Raw genomic sequence first — 22,778 nt, 5'->3', positions numbered from 1 at the left:
ACTTATTGTTGTTTGTCTTCATAATAGCTGCCATTCTGACTGGAGTGAGATGATATCTTAGAGTAGTTTTGATTTGCATTTCTCTGATTGCTAAAGATGATGAACATTTTTTCATATATTTGTTGATTGATTGTATATCCTCTTCTGAGAAGTGTCTGTTCAGGTCCTTGGCCCTTTTATTGATTGGGTTATTTGTTTTTTTTGGTGCTTAGCTTTTTGGGTTCTTTATATACCCTAGACATTAGTGCTCTATCTGATGTGTGAGGGGTAAAAATTTGCTCCCAAGATGTAGGCTGTCTATTCACCTCACAGATTGTTTCTTTTGTGGAGAAGAAACTTTTTAGTTGAGTCCATCCCATTTGTAGGTAAATGGATGGAGTTAGAGAAGACAATCTAAATGAAGTTAGCCAATCCCCAAAAAGACAAATGCCGAATGTTTCCTGTGATATAAGGTGACTGAGTCATAAGGGAGTAGGGAGGGGGAGCATAGAAGGAATAGATGAACTCTAGATAGGGCAGAGGGGTGGGAGGGGAAGAGAGGGGGCAGGGGATTAGCAATGATGGTGGAATGTGATGGACATCATTATCCAAAGGACATGTGTGAAGAACATGAATTGGTGTGAATATACTTTATATACAGAGATATGAAAAATTGTGCTCTATGTGTGTAATAAAAATTGTAATGCATTCTGCTGTCATGAATTTAAAAAATAAAATCAATTAGAAAATCATTAATAAATAATGACATGTTAAGGAGATATAAAAAAAAAGAAACCTTAAGATATAAAACAATCATATAATTTGTGAATCTTGTTTATATTTCAGTTCAAACAAAACAACTGTAAATAATTTTTGGAGAAAATTGAGGAAATATGATTGTGAGTTAGGTTTTATATAATACCCAAATATTATTTTTAAAAATTTAGTATATGGCGTGGCATTGCTGTTATGTGAGAGAAAGAAAGTATGTGGGAGTGAAAGGATGTGATGTTGGCTGTTCCTTTAAAAATATATCAGGCCAGGCACAGTGGCAAACACTGTAATTCCAGCAGCTCTGGAGGCTGAAGCAAGAGGATTGTAAGTCAAAGACAGCCTCAGGAGCTGGGGTTGTAGCTCAGCGTTAGAGTGCTTACATGGATGAGGCACTGGGCTCAATTCTAAGAACCACATAAAAATAAATAAATAAAATAAAGCTTAAAAAAGACATCTTCAGCAGTTTTGCGAGGCTTTAAGCATCTTAGAAAAACCCTGTCTCAAAATATCAAACAAAGGGCTGGGGATGTGGCTCAAGCGGTAACGTGCTCGCCTGGCGTGCGTGGGGCGCTGGGTTCGATGCTCAGCACCTCATAAAAATAAAATAAAGATGTTGTATCCATCAAAAACTAAAAATAAATATTAAAAATTCTCTCTCTTTAAAAAAAAAAAAATCAAACAAAAAGGGCTAGGGATGTGGCTCAGATGTTAAGCACCCTTGGGCTCAATCCAGTCCTTTCCAACTAATGAAATATATATTATCAGAATATAAATAAAAATTAATAGCAACAATAAAAGTAGCAGAATCTTGACTATTATTTTATTTGGGTGGATACACAGAAGATCTTCTATTGTCTAAAGTTTTCATGACAAAACGTTTTAGAATATGTAGCAAAAGATGTATTGATTTTGAAATGATTAAAACATGGTTAAATGAAATGAGCACATTTCAAAATGAGTATATATAATGCTTTCCTTGTTTTATGAAAAAAATTAGAAGATACTATAAGTTCATAGTTACTGAGCACTTTCTAGGTCCCAGACATTATTTACTTTGTTACTTATTTCTTATTTATTAAAGTAATAAATTACATTGTTATTTATTAAATATTTTTGTTGTAGATGGACACAATACTTTTATTTTTTATTTTTTTTGTTGATGGACTTTATTTTTATGTGGTGCTGAGGATACATGCTAGGTGAGTGCTCTACCACGATCTATAACCACAACCCAATATTTTTATTTATGCTATTTATTTATTTTTATGTGTTGTTAAGGATGGATCCCAATGCATCACATGTGCTAGGGAAATGCTCTACCACCAAGCTACAATCCCAGCCCTAATTTATTAATTTTGTTTATTTTTACAGTGCTGGGAATGGGACTCAGGGCCTCCTGTATGCTGAGTCAGCACTCTACCACTGAGCTACACTTCAGGCCAGACCTTGTTTTAGATGCCCTACTTGTATTATCACCTTTGATTTTACTATTATCTTCATTTCAGAGATGAGAAAATGGCCATGCTAAAGTAATTTTTCCAAGGTTGCACAGACAGCATCAGAGTGAGACCTAATCTAGGTTGTCTTCTCCAGAGCTCATACTTTCAACCTCTGTTTTGAAACTCTACTCTGCCTTTTTCAATACCCTACATGTTAAAAGTGTTAAGTCAAGCTTGGCATGGTGGCATGTGCCTGTGATCCCAGCTACTTGGGATATTGAGGCTGGAAGATCCTAAGCTTGAGCCCAGCACCCCTGCCCCCCCCCAAAAAAAAAACCACAAAAACCAGAAAATGTACATAGTCATCCTTGATGGGTAGGACTCAGTGTACCTTTAAAATTCTTTTTTCTTAGCTTACACTCTAAATTTTCTATATTAATAGGCCTTTTTGTAATTAAAGAAAATCTTACTTGACGTAACGATCTGCTAGTTACAGAAATTTCCACTAGATAACTATTAGTATCGTCGAAGGCACCTTCCACTTTAACTTCCAACAACATTGGGTTTCCAACTAATACTTCCACTAGTGGGTAGTCGATTATTTGAAAACCTATGGAAACAATGTCAACAGTGAATAGTGCATAATAAAAATTGTAAACATAGTTTAATAATGATGGGTTAATCAGGAATTTAGAACATCTACAGCATCTCTTATGAAAGCTAGCAAATATAGTTAGCAACTTATATAGAGGCAACTTTAATAATTCTTAAAAAAATGTTTCTTCATTTCATCATTCAGGTTCTCAAATGTGTACAAAGTTCACTTGGATAATCCTGGCTAAGTTAGTTGGTAGGGAGGTACTTTTAAGGACAACCACCTGTGCTTGTGGGGTAGTAGAGGAGCTGTGCCCCTTTGAATAACTTTTAATGTTCCTTCAAACTTGGTTTTTTGTTTGTTTGTTTCAGATAAGGCCCTATAGAGACTCTTATAAGGAACCAGCCCAAACTGCAGATTCACTCTGACTCACCCCTTTTTTGGTGACCTAGAAGAGTAAATAAATTTTGCTCATTACAGTATTAAATTCTCTGCCCACGGGCATTTCTGTCTGACATTTTTAGACTAGTGATGTATGACCTTGAACTGAGCATGCTCAGGAACATGCCAGCTCCCACATGTGATGATGAATCTTTCCTATAGAAACATGTACAAAATTTCCCCAATAAAAGCCCCTTACTTTCTTTGTGGAGACAGTGCTTTGGGAATTATCCCCAGTGCTCTCTTTACTTGCTGAAAGTAATAAAGCTTTTTCATTCATAGTTACTGATTGTACTTATTGGCTCTGTACTCATCATTTGTACTGATGCATTTGGTTACAGTTACATTGAATTGGTAAACTGTAGAAAAACTAGAGAATAGATAATCAGTTTGAGAGGCTGCCAGTCAATTGTTGCCAAGAGAAAACTCTTGGCATTTCAAGTAAAGTACTGTATGTCATCAGGCCACCTTCTGCCTATAGGTCACTCATGGGTGACCTTGCCAGGCTGGGAACATTATTGGAAAAAGATCTGACATACAATATGGTCTAACTGCCACCTTTATTAATCAGTAAACTGGAATTGAGAAGTAATAAGTAATTTGATAATGGTCCCACGTGAAGCTGTTTCCCTCAAACCAAAGTGATCTGGTGATAAGTGCTTTCTAATCTTTAATGAGGGATTTGGTTAAAGTGTGGATTAACCAGGTCAGGAGTGAGGTTTGAGATTCTGCATTTCTAACAAGTGCCCACATAACATCAATGAGGCTTGTCCAGTGACCACACCTTGAGTAGCACGGACTAGGTTATTCTTCAGAAACAGGCAAGGGAGGCGACTGCTCTATTTAGGGGAAATTTGACTGTCTTTAATACTCCTGATTTCTGGGAAGGTCAGATAATTTAATTTTGGTTTGGTAATACAAAATTTTAGCATGAATGACTATTTTGATTTTTAATTTGATCTGTTGGGGTGCACTGCAGGAGCTTAGTGTTAAATATTGGCCTCCTATTATTTTTGTTTAGTAATCTTTAATAAGTTTAGTATTATTTGATTAAAAAAATTGAGATGTCCTAATTTAATTACAAAGACAGAAAGTGGAAGGCAGAAGACATAGAGAAGTTAGCCAAAAACCAACAAATAAATGTATCACATTCCTGATTCCTGAATGTAGTTGAAACCTGACTTAAAACCCATAATGCCACTGTGCCACTGTGTCCTCGTTACATATAAAATTTCCAGACTATTTTAACACCAACCAATGAAAGGGTTGGGGGGTATAGCTTGGTGGTAGAGGGCCCCTGGGTTCAAGCAGCAATCCCTTTTCCTTATGGATTGGCCATCTATCTCAAAACCTTTCCACACTTTAAGTTACTCCACTGCTCTTGGCTATCTATACTTTTTTGAATAATGTAAACCACCTATACTTCCTTTTCCATTTTTTAAAAATTTCAAAAGTGTTACTGACTCTTAGGTCCAGCCAACATTTTTACAACTCGTACCCAGCCCTAATGCTCATATTTGTAGGAACTTGTCTCAGGACTTGGTCCTTCTCTGGCTAGTGTCTATAATGCTTAATAAACCCTTTTATTTCAAAGACATTTCAGTCTCAAGAGTTTTGGTTTAACATAATTATATGAGAATAAGTATAGTAGTCTCTGTAAAAGCTATTTTTGGTTTAAATTAAATACCTAAAATGAATATAACAAAACCAAAGTAATTAAAAGGTTTTCATTTCATGCTGGCTTCAAACTTGTGATTCTCCTACCTCAGTCTCCCAGGTAGCTGGGATTATCGGCTTGCACCATGGTGTTTGCAACTTTGATTTCTATAAAAATATAAACTAAAATCCTGTGTAAACTTGGAATGGTCATTTAATCTAATTTTCATTTTTTTTAGAGAATTTTTTAAAAAATTTATTTTCCAGTTTTCGGCGGACACAACATCTTTATTTGTATATGGTGCTGAGGATTGAACCTGGGCCACACGCATGCCAGGCGAATGCGCTACCGCTTGAGCCACATCCCCAGCCCCTCTAATTTTCATTTTTAACATGAGGATTATAATCTAGTTTTTAGGGCCATTATAGAAATTAAATGAAGTAATGTCTAAACAATCATTTAATACAGAGTCTTGTGCAAAAGTGCTTAGCAATTAGAAGCTTTATTTATTTATTTAAGTAGTACTGGGGATTGAACTTAGGGGATTGAACTTTTTAAAAAATATATATTGTTTAATTGTAAATGGACACAATATCTTTATTTTGTTTATTTATTTAAATATGGTGCTGGGGATGGAAACCAGTGCCTCATGCATGTTAGGCAAGTGTTCTATCACTGAGCCACAATCCCCGCCCAACATCACTAGCCCTTTTAAAATTTTATTTTGAAACAGGTTTCCCAGGATGGCCTCAAACTTGTGATCCTTCTGCCTCAGTCTCCCAAGTAGCTGGGATTATAGGCCTGCACCATGGTGTTTGCAACTTTGGTTTCCATCATGACTGGCATTCTATTCATAACATTAATCGCAGAGCTCAGTATGGTAGTACACATCTGTAATCTCAGCAACTCAGGAGGCTGAAGCAGAATGATTCCAAGTTTGAGGCTATCCTCAGCAATTTAGTGAGGCCTATCTCTAAATAGCTTGGTGGTAGAGGGCCCCTGGGTTCCATTCCCAGTACTAGGGTTGGTGGGGTGGGAGGACCAAAGTTAAAGTAAACATCAAGGAGTATTTTAATGGAAAAAATAAAGTATTCAAGGAAAAACAACAACTCCTTTTGATCCCCCCCTTCAACAACAACAACAACTTACGATTTGAATTAGGTATGATCTTAACTTTGAAAACCTGAGAGTTTCCCAGATCGATGTACTTCACAACGTTGAGGGATAGTGAATCATCAGATTGTTGAAACCAATAATTACATGGTTTTGAAAATACAGACCATTTTCGTCCATTCACAGACCCAAAGTTGTATAAGAACCAAGATTCTCTTATGAAGGTCATATTAAGAGGGACACTTTGAGGCATGGTAGCAAGAGCCAGAGCATTCGACGGATCCAAAATTTCCGTGATCAAGAAGCTGCTGTAACCAGGAATCACAACAGTCTTTTCTATATCTGAAGTTTTAAATGAGGAACCAGCAGCTGGAGATAAAACAGAAATGATTTGGTATACCAGAAAACAGGCAATGTTCACCAAGCACACTGGTGGATATAATTAACAAATGCACCATTTGAGCTTTAAACTATGATCTTAATGGCTGACAACATTTTAGGTTATAATTCAAATGTATTACATAGAAAGTTTATCATGAATTTGCTACTCACAAGCCCACACTTATGAAACAATTCTATAAACTCACACAGGAAAAAATAATATGTAGAACTAAATAAAGTTAATTTCTTCTTCTTCTCTCTCTTTCTTTATGATAGTTTCTTGCTCTGTTGCTCAGGCTTGAAATCCAGGGATCCAGCAATTCTTTTGTCTCAGTTCTAAAACATAAGTAGGTACTCTACCACTGAATTATATCCCCAGCAATAAAATATACTTTATTTACAGATTACATGATTGTCTATGCAGAAAATCCCAAAGAACCAAAAAAATCTCCTGGAATTTATGAGATTGTATCAACTTTGAGGAGTATGAGCTTAATATACAAGTTAATTTTTTCACTATATACCTGCAAGGAACAATTGGATTTAAAATTAAAAATGTATCTTTACTTATGTAGCATCAAAAAAAAAAAAAAAAAGAAAAAAATGTATCAAGCTGACAAAAATCTAAATGATAAAAACTACAAATTTTTAGTGCAAAAAGCAAAGGAGATTTGGGCCTACTTTTTCTTCTGTTAGGCACAGAGTCTCTGTTCTAGTGCCCTAAGTCTTTGATCCACTTTGAGTTGATTTTTGTACAGGGTGAGAGATAGAGATTTAATTTCATTTTGTTACATGTGTGTTTCCAATTTTCCCAGCACCCTTTGTTGGATAGTCTATCTTTTCTCCAGTGAATGTTTTTGGCATCTTTGTCTGGTATGAGATAGCTCTATTTATGTGGGTTTGTCTCTGTGTCTTCTATTTTGTACCATTGGTCTTCATGTCTGTTTGGTGCCAATATCATGCCATTTTTGTTAGTATGGCTCTATAGTATAGTTTAGGGTCTGGTATTGTGATGCCTCCTGCTTCAGTAATTTTGCTAAGGATTGTCTTGGCTATTCTGGGTCTCTTATTTTTCCAAATGAATTTCATGATTGCCTTTTCTAGTTCTATGAAGAATGTCATTTACCACGTCAGCCTAGGATCAGACTTCCTTAATAAGACTCCTAAAGTGCAAGAAGTAAAAGCAAGAATCAATAAATGGGGGCTTGGGTTGTGGCTCAGCGGTAGAGCACTCACTTAGTACGTGTGAGGCCCTGGGTTCGATCCTCAGCACCACATGAAAATAAATAAATAAATAAAATAAAGATACTGTGTCCAACTAAAAAAAAATTCAAAAAAATCAATAAATGTGATGGACTCAAACTAAAAAGCTTTCTTCTCAGCAAAGGAAATAATCAATAACATGAAGAGAGAGCCTACAGAATGGGAGACAAGATTTACCACATGCACCTTAGATAAAGGATTAATCTTCAGGATATTTAAAGAACTAAAAAAAAAAAACTCAACACCAAAACAACAACAACAACAAATAACTCAATGAATAAAAGGGCTAAGCAACTGAACAGACACTTCACAGAAGAAGGAATACAATCAACAAATATATAAAAAATGTCCAACATCTCAACTAAGATTTCATTTCATACCAGTCAGAACGACAATTATCAAGAATATAAGCAATAACAAATGTTGGCAAGAATGTGGGGAAAAAGGTATGCTCACACATTGCTGGTGGGACTGCAAGTTGGTGCAGCCACTATGGAAAGCAGTATGGAGAGTCCTCAGAAGCTTGGAATGAAATCACCATTTGACCCAGCTACCCGACTCCTTGGTTTATATCCAAGGCACTTAAAAATCAGCATACGGCAGAGATGTAGCCACATCGTAGCTAAACTATGGAACCAACCTAGGTGCCCTTCAACAGATGGATAAAGAAACCATGGTATATGTACACAATGGAATATTAGTCAGCCTTAAAAAAGAACGATATTATCTCATTTGCTGGTAAATGGATGGAGCTGGAGAATATCATGTTAAATGAAGTAAGCCAATCCCCCCAAAATCAAAGTCCAAATGTTTTCTCTGATATGTGGATGATAATTCACAATAAGGGCAGGGGAAGGAGCTAAGGAAGAATAGAGTTACTTTAGATTAGGTAGAGGGGCATGAAAGGAGGGGAGGGGGTATGGGAGTAGGAAGGATAGTAGTATGCATCAGACATTATTACCCTATTACATATATGACTATATATGACTGGTGGGATTCTACTTTATGTACAACCAGAAAAATGAGAAATTATACTCCATTTATGTCTGATGTATAATAGTGCATTTTATTGTCATGTATAACTAATTAAAATTTTTAAATATAAAGGAAAAAAAGAAGATGTAAGTAAATGTGAGACATGACATCTTCATGGAGTAAGAAGTCCCAATATTGTTAAAATGTCATTTCAACTATAAATTCCATCCCAACGAAAATTCTTTTTTGGGGGAGTAGGTACTGGGGATTGAACTCAGGGGCACTCAGCCACTGAACCACATCCCCAGGCCTATTTTGTATTTTATTTAGAGACAGGGTCTCACTGAGTTGCTTAGCACCTGGCCATTGCTGAGGCTGACTATGAACTGGTGATCCTCCTGCCTCAGCCTCTCAAGCTGCTAGAATTACAGGTGGGTGCCGCCTAGCCCAGTTGAAAATTCTAATAAGTTATTTCATTGATATCCAAAAAATTTGATCCTAAAGGTTATTTGGAAATTCAAAAGATGGAGAATGCTAAACACAATACTGAAGAATAAATGTACAGGAATGACATACTGACCTTAAGACTTACTATAGCCAGGTGTGGTGGTGGAGCACACCTGTAACCCCAGGACTCAGGAGGCTGAGGCAAGAGGATCACAAGTTCAAAGCCAGCCTCAGCAATTTATCGAGGCCCTAAGCAACTCAGTGGGACCCTGTCTCTAAACAAAATACAAAATAGGGCTGGGGATGTGGCTCAGTGGTCAAGTGTCCCTGAGTTCAATCCCTTGTGCCCCCTCCCTGCCAAAAAAATACTTACTATAAAGCTGCAGTAATCCCCATAGTGTGATATTTGGGGAAAATAGATTAATGAAACAAAACCAAGAAATTTAGAAATAAACCCTTACAAATATAATCAACTGATTGCTCACAAAGGAGCAAAGGAAACTCATAAGAGAAAGTATGTTTTCTCAACAAATATTGCTGGAACATTTGGACATCCATATGCAAATAATGAACTAGACAGAGAACTTTCACAAAATTAATTCAAAATGAATCATAAACCTAAATGTAAAATGCAAAATTTAGAAATTAGTTTTTTAAAAAATTTTTAGTTGTTGATAGACCTTTATTTTATTCATTTATTTATATGCAGTGCTGAGAATTGAACCCAGTGCCTCACACATGTAAAGCAAATGCTTTATCACTGAGCCACAACCCCAGCCTCTAGTACTTAAAGATAATATAGGAGAAAGTCTAGATGAATCTGGGTTTGGCAATAAGGTTTTAGATACAAAACCAAAAGCTGTGTCCACTGAATGAGGAAATTGATAAATTGAACTTTATTTGAATTTTCTCTTTTATTAAATGCAAAGACAAGGAATTGAATGCAAAGACAAGGCACAGACTGGGACAAAATATTGGAAACACATATTTAATAATAGACTGGTATCTAAATTATACAAAGAAATCTTAAAACTCTTAAGAAAACAAACGACCAATTTAAAAATGGGAAAAATATCTGGAACAACATCTCACCTGAGATACACTGATAGCACATAGGCACATGACGAGATACTTGGTATGCTATACCTTTAGGGACTTACAAAGTAAAACAACATTGAGGTGCCACCATAAACCTAGCAAAGCACCTAAAACCCAAACACAGATACCACCAAATACTGGTGAAAATGAGAAGCAATAAGATCTCTCATTCATTCTTGGCATAAATGGAAAAAAGAAGAGTCATTTTGGAAGACAGTTTGGAATGTTCCTACAAAGATAAGCCGTAAGAGTCAGCATTCACACTGCTGGTCATTTCTCCAGATGACTTGGTCAATGTCCACACAAAACTCTTCACAAGAACATTTCTGGTAGACTTAATCATAACTCCTTAAATTAGAAGCAAGATGTGCCTTTCTAAAGTGGAATGGGCAAGCTGTAGTATATCCATACCGTCGAACATTACTAATGAAACAAGCTGAATCTGGAATGGCTATCTACAATATGATTCCAAGTAAATAACATTATGGAAAAGGCAAAACTATAGAGATGGCAAAAATATAAAGAGTTTCCAAGGATTTAGAGGGAAGGAAGGAATAGGTGAAGGGGAGGAGTGATGAATAGATGAAGCACAGAGGATTTTAGGACAGTGAAATTCTTCTGTTGATGCTGTCATGGTGGATACAGGTTATAGGCATTTGTCAAAACCCATACTATATACTACACAAAAGAGCAAACTGTAATGCCAACTGAGGACTTTAGTGACAGGTAAAGTATGGCTTCACTGATTCTCATTAACCAATGTAATATACTGGCTTATGAATTGTAGCAAATATACTACACAATTACTAGAGGTTAAATATGGGAAAAACAGAGTTGGAGAGAAGGGTAATAATATACTCCATGAAAATTAATTTTTTTTTCAAATCCTATACTGCCTACTCAATTTTTTTCTGTAAACTTAAAAATTTCTCTGAAAATTAAAGTCTATTAAATAAAAAAGTGAATAAAATGCCATTCCTTACAGGATTTGTAACTACAAAATGAAATAATATTACATTCAGAATATACCATTTTCATTTAACAATATAAAGCCCGAAATATATTAACAGTGATGCACACACGGGGTGGGGGGAGTACGATGGCTGGCGTCTCATTAAGGGGTCTTTCTTTCTGTCCAGAATAATCCAAGCCACCCTAAAACTTACAATCTCAGATAATTAGTAAGTAACAAAGCACAAATACTCAGAAATATATTTACAGAATGCGAAGCCCCTGATAGATCTAGTCCACATGGGTTCTGGAACTAGACAAAAGACAAAATGTCTCTGGTGGCTTATTTAAGGGGGTACATCAAAGACAGGGATCAGGTTTCAAGGGCAGAGCCCTACTGTGTCTGATCAATAGATTTCACTGCAGAATAAAGGAAAGCTTGCTGATCTGAGGTCTGCTTCCCCTCTCCTGTCTCCTTCATTTGTGGGCCATGTGCTTACAATGTGGTCTTTGGGAATCATTTCAACTGGGGTGTGTTGTGGGCCGGCTTCTTCTAGGTCTTTGTCGCTGTGAGAAACACGCTCTCCTATCCAAGCCCAAAGAATGGACTAAGCGACATGAGGTATGACAAAGAGTGAGGCTTTACTTTAATGATGGTCTTGCAAGATTGGGTGCCTGGTAGTCAGGGACACACAGATTGGGTACAACCCGTATTTTATCCCCTAGAATGTGAGGTCCCTCTTCCAGTTCCTCATTGGCTGAGAAATGTGGAGTGCACAGTCTTCCCAAGTCTGCCTAGGTTTTACTGTCTACTGTTGGTTGATTTAAAGAAATACACCTTTAGTTGTCCCCACCTCCCTTTGTTCTCTTGTGGCTGAGAAAGCTCCCTTGGATTGAGTGCCTTTTACCATGAACACAGTTCATCTCTATTGGTGAGGGGGAAGGTCCCTTCCTTCTCACATGCCTGTTTGTCAAGGGTCCGTGAATCTTTACACTCTGGTGTTAACTGCTTGCAACTTTTCATTTTGCTCTCCCTCTAGCTTCCTTTCTTATACCCAAGTGATTTTACATTTAAAGCTAAATGCTGTATTTTGAACATGGACCACTGGACTATTTCTCACATCATTAAGCGATGTTTCCTTTACAGTATTTCAGTTGGCTGTGTGACTGTTTCTCTATTATCTGTATATGTAATACTTGAAATTAAGTTTCCAGAATGCAAACTTAATTTGCAAATTTTAGTGCATTTTGAGTTGCTAGCAGCAAGCTGTTGAAAGTAATTCTTTACAAGCTAACATAGCCTACTGTAAGGTCCTTGCTTAGCATCTGGATGGCCATCTTAAGTGACAGATGCCATTTTAAGAAAAATTTCACTTTCCGCCCAAGGGCCTTTCTGAGAAAGGCTCACCACTGCCTCATACCAACCCCACCCTGGGTCAAGAAACACATTAGCAAGATGCACCTCACTTTGGAAAAGTAAAAAGAGTTCTAAGAGAGCCTCATAATTACCTCTATTATGCACACACTCTTTTTCCCATTTAAAACAAACCCCAAATTTTTTCTAATATTCCTATAAAAGGTCACATCACTTCTCTCTTCCCCTTTTAAGGGCAGCTCCCTGAAACAGTCATCTTTACACACTGGCTTCAGTTCTGTTCCTTTCTATAATTTCTTGAACCCATTCCAATCAGACTTTTGTCTATGCCACCCCAACAAACAGCTTAATTGAAGTCACCAGTGATTTTGCATTTGTTTAGGGTAAAAACCAAATCCTCATAATAAACTATACCAACTTTTACTGTGTTTGTATCAGGTAATCCTTTGAAATAGAAATATTCTTTTAAAGAATGATTACAATTATTTATTATATAGGAAAAAAATTACATAAACTTATTTTCTTAAATTTTCCCCATTTTTACCCACTTGAATCTAATGTATGAAATATGATATGTCAAGAGCTTTGTAATGTTTTGAACAACCAATAAAAAAAAAGTGAAAAAAAAATTTTCCCCATTTTTAATTGACATATAATTCCTATTTTCTCTCACTTCTTCTAAGCACTGTTTAAGGAAAAATAACCTCATATGAATAAATAACAGGGACTACTATTGATGAAATATTAAGGAAGTTTTATGGTAGTTTATGGTAGGTTTACCATATTAGGAACAAATAAATACTTTAGGAACCTAAGTGTACGTAAACTTTGTTAGGTTGTCAGTCGGACTAAAATTTGAATTGTATTGCTCTACGACCATGAACAATCTTCTTGAAAGATTTTTTTTTCATTTTTTTTGGTCTAACTATTAGAGATGTATTATATTTTTTATACTTACTTTGTAATGTAAGAGTAAGTTTATAGGTGAAATTTGAAGTTTTATCAATGAGAAGAGAACTAGACAAACAAGGGCTCTCATTTTCATCTTCTAATCCAAAAGCATTTATTGTTTCTGCAATAACAGAGGACAAAAATCCTTTGGGAGTCTTATGTTGCAATATCTTTCTTATGTGAGCTTTTCCACTTTTACTAAAAAAGAAAATAAAAGCTCATTAAGTAATTTAGTCATCATCGTGGTTTAAGCAAGCATAATTTATTTTATTTAGTTTACAAATAATATATACTACCCTTGGCTAACGAATAAACACTTGATTAACATTTGTTCAAACTCATTAGTTGTCATCCTGGCATTGTGGTATATGCCTGTAATTCCTGATAGTTGGAAGGCAGGAGAATTGCAAGTTTGAGACTACCCTGGGCAATTCAGTGAGACCTTGTCTCCAAACAAAATTTAAAAGGCTGGGGATGTAGCTCAGTGGGAGCGTGCATGCTAGGCAATCACATACTTGTGTGCTTCTTAGGTACAGGATGTGGCCTCTAAAATTAAAAATAATTCTAGAGATGACTAATGTTTGTCTGTGAGACAGAAAATTCTACAGTCCTCATGGAAAAAATATTATCAGCATTTGTTATATTATGTCTGATTTCCATTTTCACCTCCATCTCTAAGTATGCAAGCTGCTTCAGGGTGCATATTGTCAGCAACTATAAGACAGCCTGATATATACAACATGCAGATTTTAACCTAGTAGAGGAACAGGGCCTACCTCTTTAGGACAGAATGAGTGTTTTAGCCCATTCAGACTACTATATCAAAATATCAGAAACTGGGTAGCATATAGATCACAGAAATATATTTCTCACAGTTCTGGAGGATGGGAAAGCCACGATCAAGGCAGTAGCAGATTCAGGGTCAGGTGAGGGGTCCCTTTTTGGTTCATATGTAGTGCCTTGTGTGTCCTTATTGCTAGCTCTCTGGGGCCTCTTTTAATAGGGACACTAATCCCATTTATAAGGGCAGGGCTCTCACAACCTAATCACTTCCCAAAGGCTTCCTAATGCATAACCTCAGGGGTCAGGATTCAACCTAGAAATTTTGTAGAGATGCACACATTCAGACCATAACAGTGAATTTCTGGCAATTCAACATTGAGCCTCTTTTTGTTTGTTTGTTTGTAGATTTGAGGTTATAGAATTCAACTGTTCTTAAAAGAGATTTTAGGCCTAAATGTAACTTTAAAAGTCATTGGCTCTTGTGAAAACCCACCTGGATCTCCCCCTCCCTCTCCAACCCAGCTGCTTGAAGACCAGCTGGGAGAAATGTACCTGCCTGGGAATTCAGAAGGGTGGGGGTGGGAGAGATTGAATTTGGAGATTGAACCTGAGACCAAGAGATATGGGGTGCACAAGTGATGTAGTGGATTAAGAATTGGCTTCTCAACCACACAACATGGAACCCGGGGAAATTCCTGGGGTACAGTCTTCCAGTGTGGACCGTCAATTGCTGGGTTCTGGAGGTGCACTGATTTAAAGTCTCCAGACCAGTTGGAATTCAGTAAAGAAAGGAGTCCACTCAAGCCTAAACCCTGCTTGCAGGAATTCTGCCTATGGGATTACCTCTCTCACTCCAGTGACCCCATGTAACACTGAAGCTGAGAATTTTTTGAACTCCAACAGACATAATTCTTTAACTTTTCATCGAGATCTTTTTTGTTTTTGTTTTCTTTTCTCTGTTTATTTGTGACCTTAATGGTTCATGGACATTTATACATATTCATATTTGTTTTTTCCCATTTCTAGCATTTTTGAAGCAAGTTATTTATTTTTTCTTTTTCTTTCTTTCTTTCTTTTTTTTTTTTTGATAGTTGTAGTTGGACACAATATCTTTACTTTATTTATTTATTTTTATGTGGTGCTGAGGATTGAATCCAGGGCCTCGCACTTTCGAGGCGGGCGTTCTACCGCTGAGCCATAACCCCAGCCCCTGAAGCAAGTTATTTTTCATGGATCAGTATTTTGAGGACTAGGATATTTGATTAATATTTCTGTTTTGTTTTGCATTCTTTTATTTATTTTTTAAAAATTTTTACTTTACATACATATTTTTCTCTCACTTATCTGTTTCCCTCGGTTGTTTCTCTTTTCTTCCACTAACAGCCAATCTCTATTGTATCCTCTTTCACTCTTCTTTTATCTTTTTACTTCTATCCCTCTCTCCTCCTCCCTCATAATCATTATATCCTATATCACTTCTGTTCTTTCCCAGTCTACCATTTGAAATTGTAAAGCCTTTTGTAAACTTACTGTTTTTACTGTGGGCAATAACTGATATATAATTTCTGTTTATTGTGACAATTAGCATTGTAGATGTCATAGCAGAAAATATTTGGTTTAATGCTGTATATTGTTTGCATTGGTTGTTGTTATTATTTTTCTCCCTCTAAAAGGTGAGATATCAGAAAGAGGTAACATTTAGAGGGAAACTAATCTGATTTCAGTTGATTTCTCAACTCAGACCCTAAAAGCTAGGAGGTCTGGAATAATATACACAAAGCTCTGAAAGAAAATGGATGCCAACCAAGAATACTATACCCAGCAAAATTAAGCTTCAGCATTGACACCAGATGAAATAAAAACCTTCCATGAAAACAAAAGTTAAAAGAATTCACAACTAGAAAGCCTGCACTACAAAACTTTCTCAATAAATTATTTCATGAAGAAGAAATGAAAAAGAAAAGTGAAAACCAGCAAAGGGAGGGACTATACTAGAATAACAGTCAATCAAAGGAAAAACTGATTCAAAGAAAAAGCCAGAAATAAATCAGAATGACAGAGAATAAAAAATAATTTCTCAATAATAATATTGAACGTAAATGGCCTAAACTCATAAATCAAAAGACATAGACTAGATTAAAAAAGATTAGATTAGATTAAAAAACAAGACCTAACAATATGCTATCTCCAAAAGACTCATCTCATAGGCAAAGACATCCACAGACTGCAGGTAAAAGGATGGGGAAAAATATATCATTCACATGCATCTTGAAAATAAAAAGGAGTTTCTATCCTCATATCAGATAAAGTGGCCTTCAAACCAAAGTTAATCAGAAGGCACAAAGAAGGACATTTCATACTGCTTAAGGGAACCATATGTCAACAAGGCTTCACAATCATAAACATTTATGCCCAAACAATGCCCAAGCATCTACATATATCAAACAAACCTTTCTCAATTTCAAGAATCAAATAGATGACAACAAAATAATACTGGGTGACTTTAACATACCTCTCTCATGGTTGAATAGATACTCCAAACAAAAACTAAAGAATCTATAGAATTAAAAAATACAATTGATAATTTAGACTTAGCAGACATATACTAAATACACTTTCTTTTCAGCAACACCCAGATCCATCTCTAAAATAGACCATGTTATGTAAGCTATGCATATGTTGGTATATGATTGTAATATTATCTTAATATATTTTTAGTATCTGTAGGGTTGTTTTGATAGCTCCCTTTCCATTGATACTAATTTTTGTGTTCTTGCTTTTTCTTGATAAAATTTGTTAGATTTTTATCAGTTTTTAATTGCATTATTTCTTTTTCTATTTAATATATTTCTGTTCCTACTCTTATTTTTTCCTTTCTACTCCTGAATTTGAAAATAATTTGATTGTTAATCTAGCTTCTTTCTGAATACTGATTCATTCCAGAGATTTTGATATTTTAAGCATTTATTATCATTTATTATCACTTATTCAAAGGACTTTTTATTTACTTTTCTAGTGCTCTCTTCTTGATCTATGAGATATTTATAAGTGTGCTTAATTTTGTGCTTAATTTATAAGTGTGTTTAATTTTGAAATAGTTAAGATGTGGGTGTGGGTTTTATATATCTTAAGGAGATTGATTTCTAATGTAATAAATCATGCAGGAAACACACTCTACATGATTTAAAATTTTTAGAATTCCTCAAAGCTTATTAAATGACAAATATAGTCTATTCTTATCAATTTTCTATTTGTCACTTTTGTGTATAGTTCTCTATAAAAAACAAGTAGACCAACCTGGTTAATAATGTTGTTTAGCCTTCTATATCATTAATCCTTCCAGCAATGTGAGGAAGTTTAAAATTTCCAAATATGATGGGCTGGGGTTGTGGCTCAGTGGTACAGCACTTGCCTAGCATGTGTGAGGCACTGGATTTGATTCTTAGCACTGAATATAAAATAAAATAAATGTTCATCAACAACTAAAAAATTATATTTAAAAATCTTCAAATATGATTGTGGATTGGTCTTCCTAGTTTTATTAATTTTTACTTCATGTATTTTGAAAGTTTTTATTAGGTACATACACATTTAGAATTTCTATAATTTCTTGCAGAAGTTACCCTACTATGTGTATGAAATGCTCCCCTTTATCTCTGAAAATACTTTTTATTGAAATTTATTTTATATTTACAGCTCTAATTCAAATTTCTCCTGCTTAATTTTCACGCATTTTGCTTTTAAACTATTGGTGTATTGATATTTAATGCGGAGAGCACGTAGTTATTGTTTGATTTTAACACATGTTAAACATTTATACCTTTTAATCACAATACCTAGTTCATTTGTATTTAAAGTAATTAAGCATACTGTTGGGAAAAAAAGAACACCTGACATGAAGGTCAGTGGAAAACTGGGAAAATAATAGGTTTGATGATGGAATATTTCTGGAAAACAGGTTTAATAGTCCTGCTGTCAGGCTCAGAGAGAAAATTCTTGAAATGGTTTTAAGGCAATTGTTGATCTTTCATTTATCATATGGTACACAGTAACAGATTTATTTTATTGTTTGTTAACATTTTTTATTTTGCAGATAAAAATTCTGTCATCAGTAAAAACAAACTTAAAGGAAGAAAAAAAAGTCATTGGCTCTTGCCAAAAGCTTAGAATTATTCCTGAGAATTCTGTATAAACTATCATACAATACTTTATGAAAGAAGGCATTTCTGATACTCAAGGAACACACATTTCTGTAGATTAGCTTGATATGCTAATGTAAATGGCACTATGTTTCTAAAACCAGGGAATCATGCAATATAACTTGAAGTGTATAAATGTATTTGACCTTGTAGGGTATCAAAGAAAAACTTAATTCTATTGGATCAAGAAAATTACTCAAAAAAGTAACCTCAAAACTTAGAATCTAATAACCATCTAATTAAATGTGAAGCAAAACCACTAACTACCTGGATTGTATAAGTTTTTCATAATGCATATTATTGAATTTCTTGGTGTGCATAGTTTCCGGAGGTTCATCCAGAGGTACATAGGCAAAAAAGATCACTTCACTGAAGGAGAGAAACTGTGGTGCTAGTGCAGTGTTAAATCCCATATCAGGAGGCTGGAATTGGAGAAAAGAAAATATTGCACTTTAATTATTTTATGCTTCAATGATGACAAAATTCAAATAACAGATATGTTTCCAGTTTACATCAAAACAATACTGTTTTACTTATCAATTGGAGTAATATTTCGGTGTGATATCTATGTATGTGCAAGGGAAAATGTATTTTCCTCTTTGAGGAGGAAAAGGAATTCCTAGGACTAAGACTCAGTTTAAGATTCCTGTGCCCTTTGTAAGTGGTCATGGTGGTGAGGAACACAGAGACTTACTTATTTTCTATTGTGTGTGTGAGGAGTCAGGAGATGCAGATTTTAGAATTTCAATTTTGGGGTTTTTTTTAGGAAATGGCCTGTGAAGTGCCTCTCCTCCCTTGATGGCTGCTGCTCCCAGTCTCATGCCAGAGACTCCATAGCAGGGTTTTATTTTGTTTTATGGTGCTAAGGATTGAACCCAGGGCCTCACACATGCTAGGCAAGTGTTTTACCACTGAGCTACATTCCCAACATCATGCTGGAGACTGCATGACTGCTGACTCTGTATACTGATGGCATGTGCCTTGCTCACTACCTCTGAGTCACGGATTCTCCTGGCAGCCACCAAAGGCACATTCATCCTACTTTTCTGACCTCTAGCTCTTCTTTCAACACATTTTTCTTTAGCTTTGAGAACTTTTAGGGATGAGAAGAGACATGGGTACCAGGCTCCAAGGAGATGTTAGAGCTGATTTTGTTGCTAGGGACAAGAAGTGGGTGGTAGATAGTGCAGATTGTTTGGGGCACACCCCCCAGATAGTGCATCCAAGACCTTTTTTATGTTATGCTTTACCCCAGTTGCTGAATTTTGAGGATTAAGGAGAAGGGAAGAGAATGGGAAATAGAGTGGCTAAAAGGACAGGCTACTGTCCCACTCGTCTTTCTTCTTCCATGATAACCCTGCCCTCTTATTTTCCTAATGCCAACATAGAAAGGAGCTCTTGTCCTCTTCACAGATTACATGACATGGAGGGAGCCAGTTGCCTGGGATAGAAGCCTAATTCCAATAACTAGTCAGCTGTGCAATTTGGGATACTTATGTGTTCTCTCTGTGCCTCACTTTCTTCATAATTAAAATGGGGGATTAGTTTTTAATGTAGGCACTCAGTGCTACAATTTTTCCTCTTTGGACTGCTTTCATACTGTCCAAGAGACTTTGATATATTGTATTTCTGTTCTTTTGTTTTTAAGAATTTCTTGATTTTTACTTTCATTTCTTCTTTGATTCATTCTTCATTTAAGAAGTCTTGTTCTATCTCCATGTGTTCATGTAGTTTATATTGTTTTCCCTGCTGTTGAGTTCTAGTTTCATTCCCTTATGATCTTGTAGGATGCATGAGATTGTATCAATTTGTTTGTATTTGCTATTGGTTTTTGTATTTTTTGTTTTTTCTCTGTGACCCAGAATATGGTCTATTTTGGAAAAAGTTCCATGTGCTGCTGATAAGAAGGTAAATTTAGCTGTCTTAGGGTGAAATATTTTGTAGATGTCTGTTAGGTTCATTTGACTTATAGTGTTATTTATTTATTTATTTATTTTAAAGAGAGAGTGAGAGAGGGAGGGAGAGAGAGAGAGAGAGAATTTTTTTTTAATGTTTATTTTTTAGTTATCGGCGGACACAACATCTTTGTTTGTATGTGGTGCTGAGGATCGAACACGGGCCACACGCATGCCAGGCGAGCGTGCTACCGCTTGAGCCACATCCCCAGCCCTATAGTGTTATTTAAATTGGAGATATTTTTATTGATTTTATGTCTTGATGATCTATTGGTGATAAGGGTATGTTGAAATTACCCGGTATTATGATTTTGGGTCTATCTGGGATTTAATGTTATGGATTTTTTTTAAAAAATGTAATTGGATATGCTGAAACTTGGGGCATAAATGTTTACTATCATTATATCTTCTTGTTGGATTGTTCCCTTTACCAGGATGTAGTAGCCTTCTTTGTCTCTTCTGATTAATTTTTGCTTGAAATCTGCTTTGTCAGATATGAGCATAGCTATTCCTGCTTGTTTTCAGGGCATGTATATGTAGAATATTTTTTCATCTTTTTACCTTCAGCCTGTAGGTGTCTTGGCCTATCAAATGAGTCTCTTATAAACAGCATAGAGTTGGGTCTTGTTCTTTTTTGATCCATTCTGCTAATCTATGTCTTTTAATAGGGGAATTGGAGACTACTAACAATCAGTGTTAGTGTGTATAGGTGTTTGTGGTTTTCTGCCATTTTGATTTTTTTGCTATATTTAATACAGTTTTGAGTCTCATTTAGTGGATTACTCCTCTATTGATCTTCCTCTGTTGGGGAGCTTTGGGATTTCTTTGTTTGTTCCTCTGTGTGCAGTTCATCTTTGAGTATCCTTTGTAGTCCCGACTTGGGTGTTCATGAATTCTTTTAGTTTATTCTTATCATGGAAAGTTTTTATTTTCCCCTTGAATTTGAATCTGCTCTCTGTTAGGTACAGTAACCTTGGGTGGGAGTTGTTTTCTTTTAGAGCTTATCTCATTCCAGACCCTTATTTTAGGGTCTGGATTGAGACATCAGAAGTGCGTCTTATTGGTTTGCCTCTAAATGTGAGCTGACGTTTTTCTCTTATAGTTTTTAGTATTCTTTCCTTATTTTCTATGTTAGGCATTTTGATTATGATATGTCTGGGAGAGTGTCTCATTTGAATATGTCTATTTGGGGTCCTACAAGTCTCTGGTCTGTCTAATATGGGAGAAGTTTTCTGAATTACTCTCATTGAAAATGTTCTTAATGCCTTTAGCTTATATTTCCATGTTTTCTTCTATCATATGTGGAAAGTAAAATAAAGGAAAGGGGGAGGGAAGGATAGGATATAATAAAGATAAAGGAAGTATCAGTAATGTAGAAGAAGGATATCAAGAGGTAGCATGGAGGGATGGGAAAGGGGAGGCAATACATAATAAATTCTTTAAAAATCATGTTATGGGCATATACAAATATACTACAGGGAATTTCACCTTTATGTATAATTAAAAAGAACCAATCAAATATAAATAAATAGACAAGTGAAAGGAAGTCTAGTGAAGTTGAGGAAGCGGAACAGGGGAGACAGAAAAGAGGAGGGAAAAGGGGGAATCAGGAACTGATGAATGTATAACTATGAAATTCTAATAAGAAAAGGAAGACTGGAGAAGTTACCATAGTGTGTAGGAGACTGTGCACCCTTACTCTAATTGGAGAACCCAGGCCCTTCGCAGATCTAGCAAAGTCTGGAACAAGATTCAGAGGAATTTCTGTACAAATATGTAGCAACTAATCCCACCATTATGTGTAATTATAATGTACCAATAAAAATATGAAAAAATAAAATGGGAAATGTAATATTTACAACTGCAAATATTTTTTCCAGAGTACACATGCATAATTTGTGCAGAGACAGGGGTGTTGTTGTTAAATATAAGTTCCTCAAACTTGTTCTGAATATAAAAATCCTTATAGGCTTTTCATTTTAATAATCTAAACTTTCATTTATAAAATGAAAAATTGTGAAGTCAGTAAAACATTGAGGAAACTGCTCTTTTGGTTAGTTCTACTCTCTTGCCACATTGTTCACTTTGTAAAAATGTAGAATTCATTCCCCGATTCACGTAAACAAACATGAAGTCATGTGGTGGCATCTCATCTCACCAAGAAGCTCCCTCCCTCACTTTGATATATATATATTAGACAGGGGATGTTAAAACACTATCCTTTTAACTTTAGTCTTGGCCTGGTAATTGGAAAAATCTTTTAAAACTAGATTGTCCTTTGTTCTATTGTCCTTTAAGTCAAAGGGCAGGTTTTATTAAACCCAGTCAAAAATCCAAAAATTTGCTGACATACTGATGAGTGTCTGAATTTTAAAATTCAGACAATGAGAAAAGGAGAGAGT

The 22,778-nt window shown here is 35.6% G+C and overlaps 1 protein-coding gene across 1 annotated transcript in view; it reads right to left on the bottom strand.

Annotated features, from left to right (window-relative positions):
• The window catches only part of Catsperb (catsper channel auxiliary subunit beta), a 135,284-nt gene that overhangs the window by 17,567 nt on the left and 94,939 nt on the right, over positions 1 to 22,778 (bottom strand). Inside the window, exons 16-19 of the mRNA XM_076847917.2 lie at positions 18,689 to 18,843; positions 13,447 to 13,637; positions 6,035 to 6,367; positions 2,663 to 2,802 (exon numbers count right to left, since the gene is read on the bottom strand). Coding sequence (XP_076704032.2) covers positions 2,663 to 2,802; positions 6,035 to 6,367; positions 13,447 to 13,637; positions 18,689 to 18,843 — 819 coding nt within the window. The remainder of the gene's footprint in view (positions 1 to 2,662; positions 2,803 to 6,034; positions 6,368 to 13,446; positions 13,638 to 18,688; positions 18,844 to 22,778) is intronic.

The sequence above is a fragment of the Callospermophilus lateralis genome, chromosome 3 (genome assembly GCF_048772815.1).
Source record: "Callospermophilus lateralis isolate mCalLat2 chromosome 3, mCalLat2.hap1, whole genome shotgun sequence".
Lineage (NCBI taxonomy): Eukaryota > Metazoa > Chordata > Mammalia > Rodentia > Sciuridae > Callospermophilus > Callospermophilus lateralis.
The sequence above is the reverse complement of the archived record's forward strand: the minus strand, read 5'-3'. Positions and strand labels throughout refer to the sequence as shown.